This window comes from Trachinotus anak, unplaced genomic scaffold (assembly GCF_046630095.1).
Source record: "Trachinotus anak isolate AG129_WGS33_773 ecotype Australia unplaced genomic scaffold, CSIRO_AGI_Tana_v1 ptg000014l, whole genome shotgun sequence".
NCBI classification, from domain to species: Eukaryota; Metazoa; Chordata; class Actinopteri; order Carangiformes; family Carangidae; genus Trachinotus; species Trachinotus anak.
Window position 1 is genome coordinate 15,634,873 of NW_027273865.1, and position 23,461 is coordinate 15,658,333.

Here is a 23,461-nt window from a genome sequence, read left to right on the forward strand (position 1 = left end):
TAGAACAATAAACTACTGTTGTCTACTCAGAAGAATTCACTGCTGATGTGAAACCATTTTGATAGTTCACTAGAGATTTACTGTGAAGTGATTTGAGCTGTGACTGTGTGCCAGTGACACTTTTTATGGAAATTCAAGAGAAACGTTGCACTCGAGACCCTTTAATATGACCATTCAACCTTGCCGTGACTGGAGTCTATGACAGTCAAGATAAAGAGCTACTGCTGCAAACATCTCTCAGAATTTGCTTAGTCACAACTACAATTTCATTTCCCAGTGGCAAATACAACTATGTACATACAAAACTTCTGCTATGGAGGCACTTATGATTACCTCTGTGAGTATTTGAAATGCTCACACTTTAGCCTGTTAAGCTATTTAGCTGCACAAATAACTAAGACAATTGCTCATTTTTCGATAGTCAATACTGGGCTGGTGTTAAGAGTGCATGCTGTCATTAGCATGCGTTGCTCATGCAAGTCTAACTAAAGACTGACACATCAGCATGAGGCAAGCATGCTGCCTTTATATGTGAACTGGCCTATAACAAATGAAAATAACTTTCGCACATTAATGCATATCATATCAAAAATGAGTAATTCATCTGAGAATTATTTTCAAAATACTGTATATGTGATTAACCATATTCAATCTCAAGTAACATTTTGAAAGTTCACACAAAATACTGTTGCAGGGTTAAGCTTGTGAAAAATATATGTGTATGTCAATTAAGGAAATCCATCTAAAGTTTTCACCACAAACCTCCAGTCACTATAACCACAATTGATGAACTAGAATGAATAAAATGTTTGGTTTTGTTTTTTTGTTTTTTTGTTTTTCCATATCTTGACATTTAAGACTGTTTTCCTGCATCTTTCAGACCTGCATTTGAGTCTGTTGAGTCATGTCATTCCTATTGACATTAACATGTTTGTGTGTTATTTTAATTGGCTAAAACAGATTACAGAGGAGATTACTTATGTTTTTTCAGTGCTCTGTCAGACCTTTATAGTGAAAGCAGTCATTAAAGTGCAACCCCCTCTCACCCTTATCCATTGTCTTGCTTATGTTCTAGAAGTTTTAGTATGGCAAGCGTTTTTGCTAATCTTTTATTTACAGTGTATATAATTCACTTTTGAATATATTTTAGCCTGGCATCGTATCTCTTTCCAATCTCTGGTTTCCATGAAATTCAATAATGCAGAACAGTGCATGGCAAGGTAAACAGAAATGCAACTGATGTGATAACTGTATTCTATTCTCTCTGAATTACCAGCATGAGTTAACATGTCAACTTTGATCAGGCTTGTGTAAGTGTGTATTTATAAGCCCTTTTTGGACATGTTATGGAGAAGAAAGCAAAACAGAATGGGGAATTCATGAGGCTTGTAAGCCTTTTGGTTTGTCTCGCCACTACGATAAAACAGGCATGATGACTTTCGTTGTGAGCTGCTTTGCTAACATACAGGCTAGGCTCTGCAGAGTCAAGTTGGCTCTTAGTTTGTGGTATCTGTCAGTGCCTTAAAATAAATTTGATCTGCCTTATTTGTCAATTCCTCATTTTCAACAGAGGAACATTTTAGCTTCCTGAATGAAAGTAACTGCCTGTCTCAATTCAGAATAGCTATTATCATTGCACACAGTAGCTTGGAGGCATGCAGTCTTATGAGTTATAGAAAGTATAACAGAGAATAAGGTTTGACAGTGGAGACAAATTGCCTCACTCCAAGTACTTGTATTTGTATGCAAAATGATTTCTTCATCCCTGCCTGTCTTCTTCATGATTACCTCTTTTTAGCTAAACTGGCATAAACATTCAGGCTTTTCACTCTTGTGCGCCACTCAACCCCTTGTTTCAAGACATGCTTTTACTTTTTTTTTCTTGTGTTTCAGTCTCTTGCTGCCTCTTTAACAGCTCATCCACCATTACCCAGGCCTTCTCTCTGTCCTCTTGTTTCTGCCTATTGCGGTGATCTTTCTTCATCATCTCCTTTGTCCCTCTCCTTAGCCCTTAAATGTGTCTTAGGCAAATCATTTCAAGCTAGGTGTTATGTGTCTGGACACTATTAAAACTTTGTATAGTGGTATAGCATTATGTCCGAAAGCATGATTCATAAGTCTAGTTCAGCATAGACATTATAGACAGCCTGGTGCATCAGCCAGCCCATTAGAACTTGGTTTGACTGTCATGTTTTCATTTGTTCCTGTATGATCTACCAAGAACAACATCTGCCTACTCAGTTTTGCCATCCCTGAGCTTGTGCATACGCATGTCCCAGTTCAGTGTGTGTTTATGTGCTGACTTTTCCGTCTCTCCAATTCAGAGGTTTCGTAGGGAGTGGGCTACTTAAAGCTAGTTTTTTCTGCTGGAGGCTCTGGAACTTATTACGATCTTAGGCATTTTCATAAACGGGCCATTCAGCTGCCCCTGCACGGGTCTGAATGGGACACACTGTCGCCAGGAGAAAGAGAGTTAATGTGGGCTAGTTAGTTGTGTGACCTCCCAATTATGGGAGACTGGTATTCTGAAATATGTAGTTGTTCATACTACTGTTCTGCTTCAGTTACCAGTTCCTACTGTCTAGTTTGCATTTCTACATTTTACAAAGCATCTCTTATGCAGTTAAATTTAGCAAATTTTACCATATCAAACATAGCTTGTAATTAACAATGTCTCACTGAGTAAAGATGCAGTGGATAAAGAGATGTGGGTGTTACAGTGAAGTTTGAAAATGGATTTACTTTTATGGGATTATTTCAGTCTCTTCCATGTTTTCTACCTCAACACAATAAAAAAATTAAACAGTCTAAATTTAGGCTTTATGGTAACTATGTAACAATATAACTTTCAACCCAGTGGAAGTGGTTTTTCATACTGCATGAAGAAGAATGGCAAAACATGGCTCCCTCTGAATGTAGAAAAATGAGCCGTGCTGACTGTGCAGACCCCACCAGGAATAATGTAGAGCTGAAGGGCCACCCAGATAATTGGCACAAACTTCATGAGTGTTCAGGAGATTTTCCATTCAATGGAAAGTGATTTACAAATAAAATATATGCTTAATATTACCCTTTAAATTGCTTTGGAATAGATTCTCTTAGAGCCCCTCAGTGACTTACATACCTAAACGGGAATTTTTGCCCATTTTCAAGTGGATCTTATATCTTTATTCATCCTTCACGAAGCACTGGAGTTAAAAATTGGTTCTTGTGTAGGAATTACCAGTTTCAGCCAGGTCAGCCTTTGTGGGCAGGTTACTCCTACAGATGCTAATGTGTGCTCTTTTCAGTTCAATGCAGTGTCAAAGTGAAGAGACAGACTTTTACTCTTAAATGTCAAATTCTTTAGAATTTTCTGTGTTTAAAGATTTCTCTCTGAGCTACCTTTAAATCTACGTTTTTATTCATGTTGCAGCTGCCAAACAGCAAGTCAGTACACAGATCTCTAACTTCCTGGAAAACATTGCCTTTTCCAATATGGTGCTGACAGTAGCCCCTAAATTATCTCATCACTACATCATTCTGTGGCAGTAATCGGTCTCAGGGCAGGCTGCCTTGAAGGAAACAGGCCATGGATGTGATTACGATATGATTATTACAGTAAAGTCATGATGTCTGTGAGGAACTAAATCACTGCTGACATACAGCTGAGATCTGAGGACATTTGACCTGGAAAAAGCTTTAATCTGCAGCTGAAGAACTCTGGTATTTGATCAGGATTATCATATTTACCACTATGTGGGTCTCAGGAGAAACTGTCAGCTTGGCATCTTGTTTTTCACCCTCCATACATGCATAAGCAGCTCAGCTTTTGTTTCTCTTATCACATGAGTCGTCTGTCAGGTAATTCCTGTGTGATACTGATGGTCATTCTGTTTTATCTTGCAGGTTTCCCAAGAAAGCAAACAGGTAAGAATCTTTTATTTTCTCATATTATTGCACAGACATGCATGCTTATGGGTAGGTAATCCTGTGGCAACACACATGCACACACCAGTGGTTTACACACACACACAGTTCCAGATGAGGGAAGTGAGGCAGGTTTTACTAGGTCTGGTGTGCTGTAACACAGAAGTCTTCAGAGTTTGGACCAAACATGCCCCCCACCCTCCTCACTCATATACACACACATACACACACACAGTGACGGACAAAGGGGTCCCTCTTCTAAGGGCGGCCCATCACTGCCTTACACTGTGAACAGAACAGTGGCCTTTCACAGTTGGGGCTGGTATAGGCAGAGGCAGCCATACATAGCCTCCCGAGGTTCAAGCCGGAGTCTGGCCTTGTGGCACCTCCTCTGAGGAGCGTCCTTTCTCTGGCCTTGCTCTCTGGGCACTCAGCAGAGCGGCTCCACATCCTCTCTGGCTCTCATATTATACAGTACACACACTCAGCATGATTCATACACTAGGAGGTCCCCTAGCCACACTATTCTCAATGCTGAAGTGAACAATTGTTGGTTTTGTGTGTTGCTGTAATTCCTCCTGAACATTCACTTGCCTGCAGCTTGTATAAAGAGTGGTAGTACAGCAAGGCGCATGCATTACAATGACATCTCAAAGAATGTTATGTATAAAAGACTACAGTGTTGTATGTGATAGTACAGGACAATTGTCAGCATTTTGCTCGTCTGTGGGGGGGATTACCTTTTTTTTTTCATGGGTGTTCCTCCTTCTAGAACCAGCAGCATTCTCAGTAAAGACCATCCCCCGGACAAGAAACCCAAAAGTGACAAAACCTCACTTCCTTCCAATGAGTTTGACCCTACAGGTAACTTCCAACTTTCATTTTCAGGATCATACTCATGTTTTTCATATTCACTCTTAACTTTTCTTGGCCACATACTGTCATTTCTCCCATCCTGTCCCTCTATCTCTGTATGCATCATTTTATGTGACTGCCTCATAGGTTTCTGTCTGTCCCTCACTCACCCACTTATTTCTCACTATCACTAACACACACACACACACACACACACACAAACAGTCTCATAAAACAGTGAAAAGTGTGTTCATGATGGTTTGGACAAGGCATGCTGGGATGGTGAAAGGTGGTGTGTGTATTCTATGCTTTGTGTTTTATATTCATTTTTGCTTGTGTGGTTTGATCTGAGATAAGTGTTTGGGTCTCAACACTGGAGTCTAACAACTTATTTTTACTTTTTTTTTTATAGTTTTTTTATTTGCTATAACTGCTGCTGCATTATTCTGCAATGGTTTGGCACAATCTCATGTTGCATTATATGTTACATGTTACAGGACCTTAATATCTGCAGCTGTGTGGTTAACATCGATATGGTTTTACATAAATTAGTGCACCATGGGTTTTGTCTGGTCAAAGTGGTTGGGTGGTCTCAATGCATACTTCAAGGTTGCAAAAAGCCACTAAGCCTGCTATGCACTCCATTTTGCAAGTTCATTGCAGGGTACAACTGTTAAGCTTTAGAAACAAACTAGTTTGATATGGCGACACTCCCTGTTGTATTTGTAAGCAGTGAGGGCAGTATGATTTGAGATGTGGCTGCTTTATTCATAACAAAACAGAAAATCTGCACCACATGGTGGCTTATCTCTGTATGATGCAACAGAGCATAGAGAAGATGTGCTCCCTCAGTGGTTACACAAGACATGCACTGTCTGTGTGTAGCACCACACTAAAACCTTTTTCCATGTATTTCTCTATTGGGTTTTACTTATGTGTGGAATGATGTTGTTAAGTGCACAATAGCCACAGAGAAGCAAAGGATGCTTTATTCCACTGAAACCCAAATCTTTCAGTCCTAGTTAGATTATTATTTCTAGACACGTTTCCTATTTGAATATATGTTATGACCTATTGCATGCCTGCATGATGTTAATCAATATTTCTGTTTGTCTCTTTTACTTACCTGCAAGTTGCATGCATCTTTTCCCAGATTTTCTCCTGGTTGCATCTTTTCTGTCATAATTTCAAAGTGGTCTGGGTTTGTCAGGGGTGGGCAGGAGTAGTCAGATACTCTGGAAATGGATGTTAAAACTGACATCTGAGATTTGCATGTTTCCAAAAGAATGGATTATGTGCATTAATTAGTCATTTATTACCTTTAGAGGCTTAAAATATACCGAACATTTTTCAAAATTATTTAGGCTACTTATTTTGATAACTGGCCCAAGAAAGTTTCCTCCTTTGTTACGAGGTGTAACTTTCTTTTGGATTTATTTTTAGCGTCATATCCTTTATCCCAACTTGTAAAACTACCCTGGGGTGGACAGACACACACAAAATTTCTTTGAGTATAACTGCAGTTGCATATTCAGCACTGAGTATACCAGAGCTCTGATGTGAAGGCTTAGTTACAGTGTCCATTAAGGTATGGCCGTTGTAGTATTAGCACAATATATTATACTAAAATAATATTTTATAGAAAGCCACCATGTGATCCTGAGCATTTAGAGGTTCTTTATTTTCTGGTATATGTTTTATTATACTGAAGTCACAAGGAATTAGTGGAATAACATCTATAGTAATTAAGGTATTTAAAACCAATCTAACAAAAACTAAGCAAGTTCATTTTTAGTGACTGCGCTCCTGCCTGTCCCAACCATTATGTTTTATTAAACTACCTATTTGTTCATTTAATTTTTCTTCTCCCATGATTGTTTCTCCTTCATGATTTTCTCTTTCCTGTTTTGTTTTTCCTATCCTTGTGTTGGTTCTTGTTTTGTGCGTGCGTGCGTGCGTGCGTGCGTGCGTGCGTGCGTGCGTGTGTGTGTGTGTGTGTATGTGTGTTTGTACGCTGCTGTGCTGTCTGCGCTGTGGTCTGCGTGGTGGGGGCTGTGAGCAGAAGCTCTGGTGGTGCAGAAGAGTGGCAGCAGCAGTGTGCTAGCAGAGGGGAAGCCTGAGTCCTGTGGTAAGATGCTCCAACTAGAATGGCTGGTGTGACAGCTGCATCTATACATGCTTCATACCCTGGTGTGAAATTGCCACTCAGTGTTTTGAGTGACAGCAAAAGAGTTTTATTTATTTTTAATTATTATAATGTTAGGCAGCATAGTCAGTGGGCTGATTTGCATGCCTGCTCTGAGTTGGGTGCTAACCAGTGCCAAGAGATCATCACATGGGATAGAAGAACATATCATTGATATGCACAGGATGAGGACATGTTATGACAGATATTTGACTTTTAAAATTCTCACTAGTAATAGAAACTATCGAAACCATATCTTCTCTGCTGCTAAATTCAAGTCATATATTTTGCCAAGTTACAGTGAAATACACCACTTCCATCTTAATCCATGGATGTTATAGAAACTGAAAAACTATCACTATTGCAATCCATTGTATAAGTCCTTAGCAGATGCATTCAGTACTACTTAAAAGATTTTGGATTACTCGGATGCAGTTTCACTGTTTAGTTTTAACTGTAATCCCACACTTGAGTCAGATACACATATTTATGTAAATCTTCAGTTAAGTCATCATCTAAATATGATTTAAAAATTAGATATACATGCTTATAGGGACTTACATTCTCTTAGAGTAAAGCCAAGTGCCTACTGAACAATGGGTTTAGTGACTTGTTTTCAGAATCCCCATGTTAGCAGGGTCATTATATAGAGCCTCCTTGCCCCTGTGCTGTGAGAGTGTCATTATAATCCTGTTCAACTACTCTCTCGTGCTTCTTATATCATCTGGGGCACTTTTTCACATTTTCAGTGTTGTTGGCCAAAATGGCAGAAGTTCTTGAGACAGAAATTGTGAGATAATGTGAGATTTCATACCAAATGAGCAGTGAAGCAGTGAATTGACAAAACAAATTCTTAAGGCAGCTGTCAAAAATGCCAGTTTCTGCTGATGACAGTCTAGACTCTATGTAGGACACAGTTTATCAAGATATGCCTCTATTGTCATTTTCAACAACGCATATTTGTATTCCCTCTGTTTGAACCAGTTATCTCTCTTGTGTCTGTTCCTGTACTAATTAAGAACTGAGGAAATTCACCAATGGACGGCCATTATCACATTTGAAGCTCTGAATACTTAGACTTTAATATTTGAGAAAAGTTGTCTGACCTTTGCATGTGATATTCTAATGACTTGGGTTTCTTCTTTTTGTGATTGTGGTGCGAAAGGTATTCTGTCAGTATTAAAGGTCAGTTTGTTCTCTAGAGTATATTTCCTTGTGTGTCAGCAAAGGGTGCTGATTACGGATCAGTTGAACCTCTGAATAATACATTAGCTTAGATGGATTAACCTGACCAGTGATCATGTCAGCACCCTCTCCTCATGGTTTATAAATACCAGCCCAAGATCTCTAAAATACTGTTTAGTGTAGGAAAAGGAAAAAGATCAACATCTAGAGGCAAATTCACACCAGCCCTTTAACCCATATGGCTTCATCTGTTTTCTTGACACCCCTGCCCTCTCCCCCTTTCCCTTCCCCCTGCTCCTTTAGAGCCACCTAACCCCCTCTCTACTCCCTTCCCCCCAGCCTGGGGCTTTTGGCCCTCCTAACTGCTCTCTGTATATTAGCTCTGGTTCGTTCCATTCTCCAACCCCCACCCCACTACTGTCCATATCGATCGACTCACCTCTCTGGTTGATGCTGCACTGATCAGGAAACAACAACCTCGGACACAACAAAAAACCAGTTCAAGGGTCATCTCACTCATTCTGGGTCTCCTATACACATGTTAATAGATAGCTTGCTAATGTTGTCAAATCTACTCCCTTTTTTTTTAATAACACGAGACAACATTTTTTCGGTCTAACCATTTTGCATTCTTTGCATTGTGTTTCCTTTTGTGTGTACTGTCCTGTCAGTCTAGTCAGTGTCGACCAGACATTAGATAAGTTCTAATCTCTACTTGCCGCGCTGATGAAACACAGCATAAAGAACCTGAAAAGTAACGCTCCCCCATCTGACCTGTTAGACAACAAGCAAATATTGTCTTGGACAATATTATGTCAAAAATACATAAGATCTCCCTCAAAACTTTGGACTACTTAAATGTTTTCTAACCAACATTATAACTGTCTTTACATGCTGCTCGTTATCCTGACAACAGTGTCTAGACGACTGGAGATTAGTTATCTGCTGATATGTTAAGGACAGAATCACATTTTTCAAGTGTGTCTGAAGACAATACTCACATGGCCAAATGTACACTCAAAGCATTACAGGCCATTCCTCTTGTCCATACTGGAAGCAAAGAGAGACTCCCCTTTTATAGCAATTTCAGTATTAGTAATGGGGGACAAAATGTCTTCATGGTTAGTATAGAGGAGGAAAAAATACAGAGACCAAGAATTATTTTAAGGTACATACAAGTGTGTGAGTGTTGATCCTATCCTTTAAATGAGAGGTCTGTTCCTTCATTCTTTTGTAAAACCCAATTTTGACCATACTTTGACTCACCTGAAAAAGATAAAAAGGAATGTATATTTTGTGTTTACTATCAACTGCAAAATGTGATTTTTGTCACTCAGTTCAAGTGATTTATGATCATACTATGATGCTGAGTACAAGGGTGAGGTTTAATGCTATTTTTAAGTTTGTGGTTGACGCACTGACTCAACTGAGTTAAGTAAATTTCACTTTGTGATTCTATTGACTTTCTGTTCCTCCTGAAGACACTGTCCTGTCTGTCTCACTTGCAGGTCTGGTCCAGCGATGTGTAATCATCCAGAAAGATGAAAATGGCTTTGGGCTCACTGTCAGTGGGGACAACCCAGTGTTTGTGCAGCTTGTCAAAGAAGGTAAGGTGGGGCCTCAGATTTAAGAGGAAGCAGAAAAAGACATAACGACAATGACTACTTTTGGTCTAAGTCAATGTAATAGAGATGTGGGCCCCTTGACATCAAACTGTCACTGTGGTACTTTGCTCTGTACTCACAGATATGAGGGGTAATTGGGACTCAGCAACCACCACCACTACCACCACTCTGGCACTTACTTAGAGTTGTGAAGCCATTTGCTGTGTATTTCCTCCTCAGTAGTTTCAACACAGCCGCAGCTTCTGCTTTATCATGCTGTCTTTCAAAGAGGGGACTTTGACAGCATTCTCGCATGGTCACAGGCAGTCTCTCACTGTCATAGAGGATGATGTGGGCTGTTATCAGGCCCTCAGAAAACATCTGTCTGTACAGTAGTGGAAAGAGACTGAAGAGGAAGGAACTGATCGAGGACTTTTGTTGCACTGTCATCAGTGCTTGGCAGTATTGAGCTAACCCTGTATGGCTCTCCATTTGTGCTCGACACAAAGAGCAATCTATTTAGTTTCATCTGAATAATTTATACAACTTCTTTTTCACTTCATTGTAAACTCAGTAGCAAACAAAATTGTTTGTCTTGTGTCTTGCTGTAGCCTTTTCCAGTCATACTTGTATTTAGGTTTAACACAAGCAAGATGAAGTCTAACTAAACCTTTGTGTATCAGCCAGCTGTGATGAAACTTAATGTTCTGGTTGCATGGTGGGTGAAACAAATCAAAATATCTAATCATGCATAAACATATCATTTAGCCACAAGTTACCAATCACACCTGTCCTTCTACTTTCAGACTGACTGATCAGATTATGACCTTAGTTCAGTTACGCTGGTTGAAATTTCCACACTAACACAAAACTGAAGAACCAAAATGCACATCATAAGTTGTGTATTCGTAAAGCTGTATTTGGTTTACAAAATACTTCAGCTGTATGCTGCTGACTATAGAGTCAGACCTGGATCTCATAATAACCTGTCTTATGCCTAAATCCCTTTGTTTGGGGTGGAGCTGTGAAACAGGTCTTTCTCGTAATATAACCACTGTTATGGTCTTTCAAAATAGCACTCAAATAGTCACTTTGCAACATCTGGTCTGTCAAGGCCATATAGTGTATATATTGAGCAGAAACATCAACAATTGGCATCATGAAGCTGCATGTTTTGTATTTTCCCTTCGATTTCACCTCCATTCGCTTCAGTCCACCATTTGTTTTATTTCTTTCCTCTCCTCTTCTGTTGCTTGAATGCTCTTTGTCTTCTGTGTTTGCCAGATGGGGCTGCTATGCGGGCAGGTGTTCAGACAGGAGACAGGATCATCAAGGTATTGTGTTCATCTGCCTCCATGTCTTTAAAGTGCAAACATCACTCTTTTCTAGTCCAAGGCCGATGCAGAGGCTGTAGGCTGCCACCTGCTGGTCAATCACTATTTCTGCTCTTTCCACTGAATTTGAGAACAGAACGAGATGCCAAACTGTAAATCGGTGCCTAGAATGAGAGATTATGGACTTCTTTAATTCACATTATCGTACCATTGCTGTCTTCCAGGTTAACGGGACGCTTGTTACACATTCTAATCACATTGAAGTGGTGAAGCTAATCAAATGTAAGATCCTCTGTCTGTCCACAAGTAAAATCCACATTTTAAATATAAACCCGGGTCTAAAAAGTAAAACATCATTTTGTTTTTCTTTTCTAGCGGGCTCCTATGTGGCACTCACAGTCTTGGGGCGCCCTCCAGGGCTCCCCCAGATCCCTTTGTCTGAAGCAGAGTCTGAAATGTTGGGCGTTAGCATTTCCTCCCCAAACTCTCCAGCAGCAGAACGCCCCTACAGTCCTCAGGACCGCTTCTCCTCCACACATCCACCATGGGTATTAAATGGCATCAGTTACTTCTGTGGCCCTCTTTTTATTTCTTGCCTCCACATATGTGCCTTTCTTTTCCTTGTCTTCCTCTTCCCTCTAAATATAGTATCATTATTGTGACTTCTGTGTATTTCTGTATCTCATCCTAATATTTGTTTGTCAAATGTATCTGGGTTATGTTGATCTAATATTTGCTTGAATGCTTCTCACATGTAGTCTAAGTCACAGTTTCTTCACTTGCTTCTCAACTTCACTTTTCTTTGTTCCCACAGGATGAGAATAGCAGTGTCTGCAACCAGAAGGTTGATATCTTGCAAAAGATGCTCTCAAAAGAGCAGCAGGAGCTGCAGGTTAGCATAACAATCACTGTCACTTACTGTCGTCTCTCTATTGTAACACTGCTTTCCTTGGTAGGCTGTTGGAAATAACTAGGTGATTTGTACACTTTATTCCACAGTTGTGTATATCTTGAGTATACACAAGTAGTATTTCACTTGCCTGAATGTATACACATCAACAGAGTACTACTGGTCTTGATTCCTTGTTTTGATTTCACCCTTTTTGCTGTCCAGGCCATGAAGGAGGAGTACAGTAAGAACCCTTCCCCCAAACTACTGAAAGACATCCAGGAAGCTAAAAAACACATTCCTCAGCTGCAGGGTCAGCTCTTCAAGGCTACTGGGGCAACACAGGTAAAGCAAATAACCCCCATTTAACTAGTTAACTTGTAAATTTAGCTCACAGAAAAGGATATCTAGGGACACTGATCTACCCACAGAATCCCAGTAGTCATTGTATGATTTTGTGTAGAGCATTTAGGGTTCGTTCCAGACAAACATTAATCCTAATCTTATCAAAGGATTTGGCTTTCTCTGTGGGAAGCCACTCTTTTGTGTCTGTGTGACAGCTTATTTTATACATGTCGCTCACTGAGCCTTATGTTATGTGCATCAACATATTAGTCTGCACTCTGAATTTTAAAAGAATGATATAATTTATGAAATTACATCCAATTAAAATACTGATTGATTGACACATGTATTAATTTATTCCCATTGTAGCCTGTTAGATTGCTCTTAGCCTTTGTCTATGTTTAAACATGTTTCATTCTGGACTTTGTAAATCTTGTTGATATGCAATAACGTTGTTTATGATTAGTAAAAAATGTTATGTTAACATAAATCTTTAGGAGGCTGTTCCAGGTGGTGATGCAGATGATGGTAGCACATTTGACACAGAGCACACTCTCGCCTCTAAGGGAGACAACAGTACAGACCTGTCCTGGAGCAACACTCCTGTAAGTTGTCATCTAAACAACATATTTTAAATCTCCCTCTGAACTTAATGTATAACTGTGATTCCTAGATAAGGCAAGTTGTCAGAGAGGAGATTCCTGGTGTCTGTTTTCATTGGTCCTGCTTAGCTTTGGCTAGTTAAGGTTTAGACAACACCTGGGCTTGAACTATTGGCGTATGCATTGATTCTGCATCAAGTGAAATAACTAAAGAATGGAAACAGTTGTTCAGTGTTCTTGGTGATTTCTTTTGTTGAATTGAGACTGATTGAGAGCTAATGCTAATGATAATGTTTTGTTCCATCCCACTTTCAGATATCTCACAGATTTGGGCCTGGATCTCCAGACAGTATGTGCCCAAGAGAGTCATCCTGCCCCAGCCCAAAGAGCACACCCAGGAACAGCTTCAACTCCTGCCACTCCCCAGAAGGAGAGGATGCTACTGACCTGGTAGCTACTCTTTGGCCTTGTACAAATTCTCCTCAAAACATTTACTTTCTCACTGCCTTTGCTAGTGTAAGCAGATATGTTTGACAAAAGTTCATGTCTGTCAGTGCAAGTATACCAATTATAATTGTCCAAACGTGAGCCTCAATTTATTGGAAAAAGTCATTTTGTAATATATGAATGTCTTGTCCCCAGGACTCTCTGTCCCCTACCACAGTCAGCAGTCCCTCTTCTGCTCGCCTCATTTCGCAAATCATTGGAGCTGAGGACGACTACTTTGATTCAGACCAGGAACAGGTATTTTACAGCAGGATAATGTCAAGATCTCTGTGTCTCGTAATATCACTAAACAGAGCTGACAGATACAGAATATTTTAAACAGGCCTGGCTCTCTTTAGTAAGCAAACTAACTTTGTTGGGATAATTAAAATAAGTTTTTTTCATGAGACTACAAATTGTTGTACTGAATTTGTTTTAGACAAATGGCCAGTGTAACAACTTTAACAGCATTGAGCAGCTCAAGTCTCGCCCTGCCCACCTCTCAGCCTTCCTTCACCATGTCATCTCTCAGTTTGACCCTGCTCCTGTGGTAAGACCCATTTACTTCCAACCTTGTTAAAACCCTTTTACGTACTAATTTTCTGTATTAATTTTCTGTCCAACACACATTACACATTTTGACTGCTAATTTTGTGTCCTCAGCTGTGCTACCTCTATGCTGACCTCTACAAGCAGACCAACTCCAAAGAGACCAGACGGGTGTTCATGGACCTCCACACCTTCTTCATTGACCGGGGAGCAGTAAGTACAGTTTTTCTTTGGGAACAGTGCAGGCCTCAATATCTGTTGTTGTTGTCCTTATGTTCCATACAATAGAAACACCAATGATGAGATGCCACATGACCAAAGACTGTTTTCACAATTACCACAGAATTGTGAAATTTACAGGACGAATAAGATTGCTTTATAATCTGCATTCACATTGACATTTCATATCATTTGGAACAGTTTTGCTGGACTTAAATATATTCACTAATTTCTTTTTTGTTCCAGTTTGTTGTCAAAGTATAAAACTTTTTGATTTTTGTTACAGAATTTGAAAGTTGCTGTTCCTGAATCCGTCTCTGCTGATCTTGGTAAGTATTTCAAGCTGTGATTTTTGCTTCATTTTGTTCATGGTCTGTGCAGTGTCATTTTGAGAAGTTGATTTTCTATTGTTGTTTTTCAAGTCAAGTCAACTTTTATTTATATAGCAACAAATTACAACAGAAGTTATCTCAAGGCACTTGAGAAATAATTAGAAAACGAATAGAGCAGGTTTAGACCTTACCGTATCATACCTCACCTCATTCTACAGTCCTTTTAAGTTGATCACTTACTCAGCCATGCACATTTCTGACTAATCAATGGTTTGGAAAGTCTTGCTTAGTTTTAATATCACTTATTTAGTGTGCACATGCCACAACAGTGTTTATGAGTGTGTGTGCATGCGTTTGCAGATCGGCGGAGGACAGAACTGATCCCAGAGGAAATAAACAGACAACATGTTCAAACACTGCAGGACTCTCTGCTCCCTGACATTCAGAAGAACCTTGAGGATTTCAGGTAAACTTGTCAACTCTGAATTTTTATTTCCTGTGGTGTGGTAGATTCTGACTACAATTTCAAATTTGGTTAATTCTCATATCAAGCAAATAAAAAAAGCATGGTGCATTGTGTTTAGCCATTTTTGTGTATTTTCTATGGGTGCATGTAGGCAGAAACGCAGTATGGGCCTAACAGTGGCTGAAGTAGAATTGGCGAGACTGGACCAAGAGCGGGTCAGAGACCGTGTCACTCTGGAGCGAGAGCGCTCGTATGCTGAAAACATCATCACCAAGATAGAGGATGTCCTGTAAGTAGTACATGTGCACACAGTCACATAACACACATGCATCCGAGCACGTACAGATGTATCCCGTTCCAATGCACAGGTACTCTCAGTCTCATGTTTGTAAGACCATGTAGTACCAGCCACTACAACACTTTTCTCTGTCTTGTTTATAGGTTGACAACTCAGACCACAGAGGAAGAGAAATGGTAAGCAAACTCATCATGCGGAGCACTTGGTTGATTGATATGAAGAGCATCTCTCCCAGTGTATGGAGGAGATACATTAGGCTGCAAGGGCTCTCATGGCCCCTCGAACCATCTGTGTGTTTATCTAATTTACAGCTTGTAATGTGTTTTATAATATTCAAAAACGATTACCACATCACAACATATTTTTTTAAACTTTGTGGCACTTTAAAATTATTAAATTATTGTTTATGTCAAATCAATAATATCCTCCAGTCTTTAAAGTATGTTCTTTGTCTGTTTCGACTAAGAACATGTAACAATTGGTGTCATCCAAGCCCCCTTTCTACATCCCCCACAGTTTACAAATGAAGCACTCGGGCAGTCTCTTAAAGGAAACATGTAATTTATGCAGTATGTTTATATTTAATAATTCAAAGTGTGACTGATTGAAACAGTGTAGTTTGAAATACCATATGGTCACAGCACAGCCCAGATGGTTTGTGTAGAAATTGTATGAGAACGACTGGTATGACATATGGTACAAGTCACAATATGGACAGTTATTCTATTCAAATTTCAGCACTCTGTTGTTTTGTTGGTTATAATTCAGAATCATTTGTTGTCATTTAGCACTACAATCCAGTATGTCATCTATACATACATGAAGCACCTTGGTGTGAGGGTCAAGGAACCTCGCAGTCTGGAGTCCAAACGGGTCCGGATCAACTTTCTCCCCAAAATCAAGGTACTTTATATTTATCTCTGCGCAGTGGGCCTTCTCTCTTTCTCTTTATCACCTGCCTGACACATTGTCTTCTTTTGTTTTTAATAAAATACAGAAAAGCATCAAGCCAGAAAAGGAAGGAGAGGAGAAGGTGAAGAAACCAAGATTTCCCAGTATCCTTGGACCTCAGCGTCGGCCCAGCCGCATTGAAGCAGGACCAGGTGAGTTGGGATTCTTAGATGGGCCAAAGTTAAGATTCTTCTTCAAATTTTTATTTATTTATTTTTTTTAAATTTTGACACTCTTGTCTATATTCAGTGGGTAAAGCCTTGGATGGTCGCCCCCGGCCTCAGAAACAACTGTCTCAGCCTACCCTGGGGACAAGTGAGCACATGGAACCTGGTCGTCTAAGAGGCAGCCAATCAAGCGAGGGCTCTGAACTCACACACTCCATGTCTGTCAACAGCTCATCCCCTAACAGCGCCACCTACAGCTCAGACACTAGCCGAGATGCTGATATGGGTGAGCTACTGACTGAATTAAATCCATCAGTCGAGGGAGAAGACACAGAAAGTGATGGCTTCTAACCGGTTACTTGTCTTTCAGGTGGGACTTTGACCTCAGGCCACTCCAGGCTGAGCGACGGCCTTCAGTCCGACCCTATGGATGGGTTGTCGTACCCTGCTTCGCACTTTGATCTTTACAGCCTGGACCAACTACAAGAGGATGACAGAGAAAGCGACAGGTACATTTATAATCGTATTTGCAGGAACACATTCGCTTACTTGCATAGAGACTATTTTTAAAACTGATTTTTCTGTTAATATTTTTTAGAGCCCATGAGGGAACACCAAAGGCCATAAGAAGGTAAGGATAGTTGGTCATTTACTTGTCTAACTTAAATCCATCTAAAAAAAAAAGTGGTGATGTGCAGCGGAGAATTTTTATTTGCCAGATGAAACGCTAACTTTCTGTCCTGCCCTAGGCTTGAAGGGCTTGGTGCTGCTGATGTCCAGAGTGAGGATGACCAGGGAACTGACTCTGAGCATGACCCACCCAACTGGCAGCAGCTGGTGGGGCGAGAAGTCCTAGCGGTCCTCCGACCTCATGAAATCAAGAGACAGGAAGTCATCAATGGTCAGAACATGACATCAATTCATTAAAGCTGCATCTCCATTTCTCAATGAATATGTGAGGTTCACCCTCCACATGCTATAAGTTACTGTCGCGATGTGGGGGGGGGGGGTTAAGTTTTTGTTAAACATACGTCATGTTGAGCTGCGCAAATGATCTGTCATCTTGAATTAACATCTTGCATTTTGCCCGCAGAGCTGTTTTACACAGAGCGTGCACATGTGCGGATGCTGAGAGTTTTGGACCACGTTTTCTACCAGAAACTCTCCAAAGAGGCCATTCTGCCTCCTGCAGACATTAAGAACATCTTCACCAACCTGGAGGAGATTCTGCAGCTGCATGGTACACATACACACAAACATGCATATCCTGAAATTCACCAGAAAGTATTATTTATGCAGAAGCCGCAAAAACCCCTTAAAAAGGAAATGGTGAAAGATAGAATGATGTTTAAAGTGAAAACAGAATGACAGCACATAGAATGTAAACTGTGCATACACACAGCAGCCTTACATTTTCATGTTGTGTTCTTGATCTTTGTTATCTTATACACACACAAACACACACACACACACACACACACACACACATACACACTTGAACAGATACACACATACTGACTGTCCATTGGTGCCTCTCCTTTGAATTTCAGTTTCAATACAGGAGCAAATGGCAGCCATTCGGAAAAGAAATGAGTCTTCAGTAATTGATCAGATAGGAGACGACTTGCTCTCTTGGGTGAGTACAATTCTCAGGCTGAAATTGTATTTCCTCTTTCAAACATTTTCTTATATTGAATAAATTTCAAGACGACTGATGATGTAAAATGTATTGTGCACAAAGGAATTGAACTGTTGCCTGAAATTGCCTTATAGCAGAGAAATATGTTGATGTTGGCATGTGATTGCTTTCCTGAGCCTCACATCTGTTTATTTTGATATGTTATATGAACAAGTAAATGGTCGTGTACAGTTTTTATGTGACAGAAGGGGCTATTGGCAATTTTTTCACATTCAATTTTAAATCCTTAAGTCATACATCAAAATCCTGAACGACACAACTTTAAGCATGGCACAGAAGAAAACTGCCCTTCTCAGTAACAGCAACATTTTCACAGTGAAAGCAAGCGAGTGAAATGGAAGCCAGTTCCTGGTCATGTCAGACAATGCCCTAGATTTGGCTGACATCTCTGCATCTCGATATCATGTGATACATTAGATGTGAGGTAGCTACATTTCAGCTGGCAGCCTTGTCTAAAATGTCTCTATGGGGGATAAGTAGGGTAAACGGTCCCCTGAGGGTCTGAGCATTGATCTAGACTGTGCTTAAATTTAAGCCGTCTCTGCTATGAGGACTTAGGCCTGCCCCCCTTCTGGGAGTTACCGCTCATTGTAGTGGTTAAATACTTGGCATTTCCATGGTAACTACCCCTGACCTAGATGGACTAAGTGATCAATGTCTCTCCCTCTTCTCCGTCCTGTCTTGGGTCGGGTGGTCACAGTTCAGCGGTGGAGAGGAGGAGAAGATCAAGCAAGCAGTGGGGACGTTCTGCAGTAACCAGCCTTTTGCTCTGGAGATCATCAAGACCAAGCAGAAAAAAGACTCAAGGTTTACTTCGTTCATCCAGGTACTGACATTATGCTCACATATTGCTGAAAATTGTTATTCACCTGAGCTAACAGTTTAGTGAGAATTTGTTTAATCTTTCAATCGTCTAGTTTGCTGTGTTGAATGAAAAGCTCAGAATACGTCATACAGAAGAGTTATACAAGCGATATGTTGATCTGTCTTATTCAAAGAATTCAGCTGAAATGTCACTTTTCTCATTAAAAAAACAATGCATACATTTAGTGTAGCTCATTCGCTATCTTTACTTGTCAAATTCTACATTTTAGTGACCGTGGAAGTGTAACTAAATTTTGATTGCTTTGCAGGAGGCAGAGAGTAACAGACTGTGTCGCAGACTGCAGCTTAAAGACATCATTCCCATAGAGATGCTCCGGCTCACCAAGTACCCTCTGCTACTAGACAACATCGCCAAGTACACAGGTGCTGTAGTGTTGCCTTTAAAATCATCACACTTGGCAGTGGTTTGTTCATGTTGTAATCAGCTAATGTCCACAGGGTCGTTAAATGCAAATATTAGTCCACATACTGATCTGTGCGTGATCTCAAAAGAAATAATGATTCAAAAGGAGATGATTGAATAAAACAAAAATACTGCAGAGAGATATTAGTCATGATGAATAGTAGTAGAACATAGTAGGCATTAGCTTATTGCAGATATATTGGTGTAAACATTGGCTGAACAAGACATTGTAGTACAAAACTCCAAACTGGGTTTGAGGTAATATAGAGATTGAGCATTCATCAGAGAGCACTAACATGTTCATTTTTTGGCTGTAAAATGTCCAGCAGAGTATGTATCGTGGTCACAATTCTAAGGAGCCCATATTAAGATTGTTACAGCCAATGTATCGTTAGCAGATTTTAGATTAGATTTTAGTTCAATTTTCATGACCTGACTAGTGACACCTTTGTCTGTCTGCAGTCCAGTTCACACACGGGGTGGATAGCTCTATAGCTCACTCCACCAGTAAGGTTGTGTAACATATCTGGTCTGATGGTTGTCATTGTCATCATAACAAGAAATTTAGTCTTTGTGACTACACTGCTGCAATACATATGACCTCCTTTAGTAGAGTTCAGTTATTGTATCCAGCCTTTCTCTCCTGTGGTCCTCAAATCAGTGAGATCCTGGGAGGCATTTAATTGAATATGGAAATTAATTTACTCATTTTGCAAGTAACCATGGAAACACGTAACACAGGAATACCTAGCTGACATTTTATAATCTGAATGTAATATAATACAGTTAATAAAAATGAACCAAATATAGTCTTAAGCAAGGTTGTGTGTGGCAACATGCCAACTACTAGAGAATTACAGAGACAAATGAAGAGATTATCATTTTAATGGTCCTGGAGAGGTAGAGCACATTTTGGGAAATGTCTCACCCATTATTTGGTCCATCATTTTAGTCTTGGCTGTGGGTCTCACACAGAGAGAACACACTAATGATAAATTATAACCGGCTATTATAGGATCATAATGCCCCCCTGCGTTTTCATAATTTTTGAGAACGATGGTGTGTTAATGGATGTAGGAAATATCAATTTGCTGGACAGCCCCCTGCAGAACTAAGGGGGCCTTACTTTTCATTTGATGTCATGATATCTTAGACAACACAGTGGAGAAGGACAAAGTGAAGCAGGCAGCAGACTGCTGTAGGAAGATCCTAAATCACGTCAACCAGGCTGTGAAGGAATCTGAGGACAAGCAGGTATGGTGTTTTTTTTAAATCTCCTTTCCATTTCACGCCATCCCCTCGACTTTTCTCTGTCTCCCCTTCAGTCTCATCGTAAGTCCTTTCTTCTTTCCTGCTCTGCTAAAATTTATTTTTTCACTACCTTCTTTGCTCCCCAGGCAGTGGCTTCCTTTTAAAGAGCACTTACTTATCCCCTTTCCTCTGTCTGTGTTTCTCTCCATCCTTCCCCTAGAGGTTAGAGGACTATCAAAGAAGATTGGACCTCTCCTCTCTAAAGCAGACAGACAACCCCATGATCCTGGAGCTAAAGGTTAGTTATCTACATGACCCTTTTAGCTTCAGTTAAGGCGTACTCACTTGTTTTATACCCACACATGCTGCTTGAAATATCTGCTAGATAAAAATAGTAGCGCTCTTAGACCAATAGAAACTACTTATAAGATCTTGTTTTAACTTATTTCCCTGATTCTCGTCCATCAGAACCTGGATCTAACAAAGAGAACAATGGTGCATGAGGGACCACTGTCATGGAAAGTGAACAAAGACAAGACTATCGGTTTGTAATCAGTGTCTCAGAGTTTGATTATTGATGAGCAGCTTATACAGTACAGTATGTGACTCGAGTTGACTACTGCCCATGTTTAGCAGTAAATACAAGTGTCCTCTCTGTCTCCTTTCAGAGTTGTACACACTACTCTTGGAGGACATCCTGGTTCTGCTACAGAAACAAGATGAGCGTCTGATCCTGAAGTGTCACAGCAAAAACCTGGCAGGCACCGCAGACACTAAACATATCTTCAGCCCTATCATCAAACTCAACACTGTCCTGGTGCGCTCAGTGGCCACAGGTCAGTTAACATCCAGTGTCTGACAAGAAACAAGTGAAAAGCAGCATCTTTTTTTGCAAAATTTGCTAAAACAAAACAGCAAAATTGCTAAAACAACCTGTTGAAATGGTATTAGAATAAGGCATCAGGAAATCTGTAGCTCCTTGCATGGAGGGCACAATATCACTGATTAATCTCACCCCAGACTTTCTGTCCACCCTCTCTCCGACCAGACAACAAGTCCTTTTTCGTCCTTTCCATGTCAGACAACGGAGCCCAGATATATGAGCTGATGGCGCCTACAGTCTCAGATCAGAGAACGTAAGACTAAATACCTTCTGATTCATTCATTTAATTTCTCTTTCTGCAGCTGTGAAGTGTCGCTTATAACTTTTTTTTTTTTTTTTTTTTTTGCACAAGGTGGCAGCGTCTAATCACCCAGAAAGCTGATGCCATGAAAGTCAAACCTCACAGTGTCATACCATTACCTCAGACCGAGTATGTTACTTCATCATCTATATAATTTGATCAGATCAGTTGGTTCTCAGGGTTTGAGCTTGTTACTAACATAAGATGTTTCTTGTGTGCCAGTGGGGAGAGAGACGGTGTGGGGATCATTACTGCAGGTGTTTCCAGGCTGAGTAGAGACCCAGACCGTACATCCACCGGCAGCACCCAGTCCACAGGTAACTGGAGTCACTGAATTCTTCAGTTATTCTTGGAGGAAAAATGTTCTACCTTATTACTTAAATATTCTATCTTTCTCAACTGTATAAATAATCCCTCTCTGATTATGCCTCCCATGATAACTATAATTGCACCTCGTTAGATAAAGAGAGCAGTCCAGCCTCTAGGAGTGCGGTGCAGAGCTCTCTACCTGGTAATAATCCATTTGAGGGAGTGAAGGGAGAGGAAGAGGAGGAGGAGGAAAGTTTTGTGGACCCAGAGCTTCCTTACCAAGTGGCTGAGGACAGCAGAGAAGGAGACTCATTCAACATATTTCCCTCCAGAGCAGACGAAGCACTGAAAACATGTAAGCATACCGAACAAATATCTCCATACACATACGCTACATACTACACAGGCAGAGAACTAACCAACTGTCCATAGATCTTGTGTGCGCATTTTTGAGAATCATTAACCCGCACCCCTCGCCTGTCTTTCAGTGGCAGCATTAAAGCAGGTGTTGGTGACCCAGCTAATGTCCCAGGAGGCTGCAGAGCAAACCAAGCGCTCCACAGGGGCTCGTCTCCTCAGGACCACCTCTCTGCGGACCCCCGTAGACAGCCGTGCACGGGTGATGGTCCACAATGGCTCAGAGAAGAACAGCTCTCAGACAGAGGACCCGGCTCAGGACCTGGGCTCTGGGGACACTGGCTTCTTCGACTCTCCTGAAGATTATGGTGAGCCTGGGCAGTCGACATTGCACTTTAGGTTTAAAAAGATTATTCGTAGAGATTAAATTAAAGTCGTTGTTGTAAAATTCAGTTTGATCTGTGCTGTTTGTCTTTACCTGATCCTAGTTTGTTCCACAGCTTTAGTATTAAATGATTTCTTTTGATTCTCTCAGCAGGATACTTAGTCCTGGAGGGTTACGGTGGCCCAGGGGAGAGCAACACAGATGATGACATCTTGACATCAACAACAGGGAAGCAGCTGAGCACCTCACAAGGCTGTGCCGCAGACTCTGGCATCAATTTGAGGTTTTCTTCAACTTCACAGGCCGGCAGCCTCTCCTCATTTAGCAGACAGGTCCTATCTCACCTTAGAAACCTCCAGTCCAACCTAAACTATCTGAAGGTATCAAACATTTATTCCCTTTCAGCCCCTCATACCTACAATAATAGTATGATATACACACTTAGTGATCATTTTTATTGTGTAACCTGACATTGAATTATTTTTGCCCTGCAGGAGGTTGAGGCCAAGTACAATAATCTAATACGCCAAAGGCCAGAGAGGTCAGCAGCAGACAAGGATGGAAACAAAGGTATGTCAATTCAAGCTCGGTGTCAACATATGAGCCACTAGA

At 40.6% G+C, this 23,461-nt stretch overlaps 1 protein-coding gene across 5 annotated transcripts in view; it reads left to right on the forward strand.

Moving 5' to 3' along the window:
• The window catches only part of arhgef12a (Rho guanine nucleotide exchange factor (GEF) 12a), a 35,343-nt gene that overhangs the window by 10,568 nt on the left and 1,314 nt on the right, over positions 1 to 23,461 (forward strand). For 3 of the 5 annotated variants that reach the window (XM_071497413.1, XM_071497414.1, XM_071497415.1), the window contains 39 exons: positions 3,889 to 3,909; positions 4,682 to 4,773; positions 6,827 to 6,892; positions 9,643 to 9,741; positions 11,023 to 11,072; positions 11,297 to 11,354; positions 11,448 to 11,620; positions 11,887 to 11,964; positions 12,187 to 12,306; positions 12,804 to 12,911; positions 13,224 to 13,358; positions 13,551 to 13,652; positions 13,834 to 13,944; positions 14,058 to 14,156; positions 14,449 to 14,491; positions 14,855 to 14,960; positions 15,112 to 15,249; positions 15,402 to 15,434; positions 16,047 to 16,161; positions 16,256 to 16,361; positions 16,459 to 16,662; positions 16,747 to 16,885; positions 16,975 to 17,007; positions 17,126 to 17,277; positions 17,470 to 17,616; positions 17,927 to 18,012; positions 18,776 to 18,901; positions 19,209 to 19,323; positions 20,517 to 20,617; positions 20,835 to 20,912; positions 21,083 to 21,158; positions 21,283 to 21,450; positions 21,663 to 21,750; positions 21,850 to 21,927; positions 22,021 to 22,115; positions 22,259 to 22,462; positions 22,596 to 22,832; positions 23,000 to 23,229; positions 23,344 to 23,419. In XM_071497413.1, coding sequence (XP_071353514.1) covers positions 3,889 to 3,909; positions 4,682 to 4,773; positions 6,827 to 6,892; positions 9,643 to 9,741; positions 11,023 to 11,072; positions 11,297 to 11,354; positions 11,448 to 11,620; positions 11,887 to 11,964; positions 12,187 to 12,306; positions 12,804 to 12,911; positions 13,224 to 13,358; positions 13,551 to 13,652; positions 13,834 to 13,944; positions 14,058 to 14,156; positions 14,449 to 14,491; positions 14,855 to 14,960; positions 15,112 to 15,249; positions 15,402 to 15,434; positions 16,047 to 16,161; positions 16,256 to 16,361; positions 16,459 to 16,662; positions 16,747 to 16,885; positions 16,975 to 17,007; positions 17,126 to 17,277; positions 17,470 to 17,616; positions 17,927 to 18,012; positions 18,776 to 18,901; positions 19,209 to 19,323; positions 20,517 to 20,617; positions 20,835 to 20,912; positions 21,083 to 21,158; positions 21,283 to 21,450; positions 21,663 to 21,750; positions 21,850 to 21,927; positions 22,021 to 22,115; positions 22,259 to 22,462; positions 22,596 to 22,832; positions 23,000 to 23,229; positions 23,344 to 23,419 — 4,286 coding nt within the window. The remainder of the gene's footprint in view (positions 1 to 3,888; positions 3,910 to 4,681; positions 4,774 to 6,826; positions 6,893 to 9,642; positions 9,742 to 11,022; positions 11,073 to 11,296; positions 11,355 to 11,447; positions 11,621 to 11,886; positions 11,965 to 12,186; positions 12,307 to 12,803; positions 12,912 to 13,223; positions 13,359 to 13,550; positions 13,653 to 13,833; positions 13,945 to 14,057; positions 14,157 to 14,448; positions 14,492 to 14,854; positions 14,961 to 15,111; positions 15,250 to 15,401; positions 15,435 to 16,046; positions 16,162 to 16,255; positions 16,362 to 16,458; positions 16,663 to 16,746; positions 16,886 to 16,974; positions 17,008 to 17,125; positions 17,278 to 17,469; positions 17,617 to 17,926; positions 18,013 to 18,775; positions 18,902 to 19,208; positions 19,324 to 20,516; positions 20,618 to 20,834; positions 20,913 to 21,082; positions 21,159 to 21,282; positions 21,451 to 21,662; positions 21,751 to 21,849; positions 21,928 to 22,020; positions 22,116 to 22,258; positions 22,463 to 22,595; positions 22,833 to 22,999; positions 23,230 to 23,343; positions 23,420 to 23,461) is intronic. The other 2 variants (XM_071497416.1, XM_071497417.1) reach the window with 2 other exon arrangements.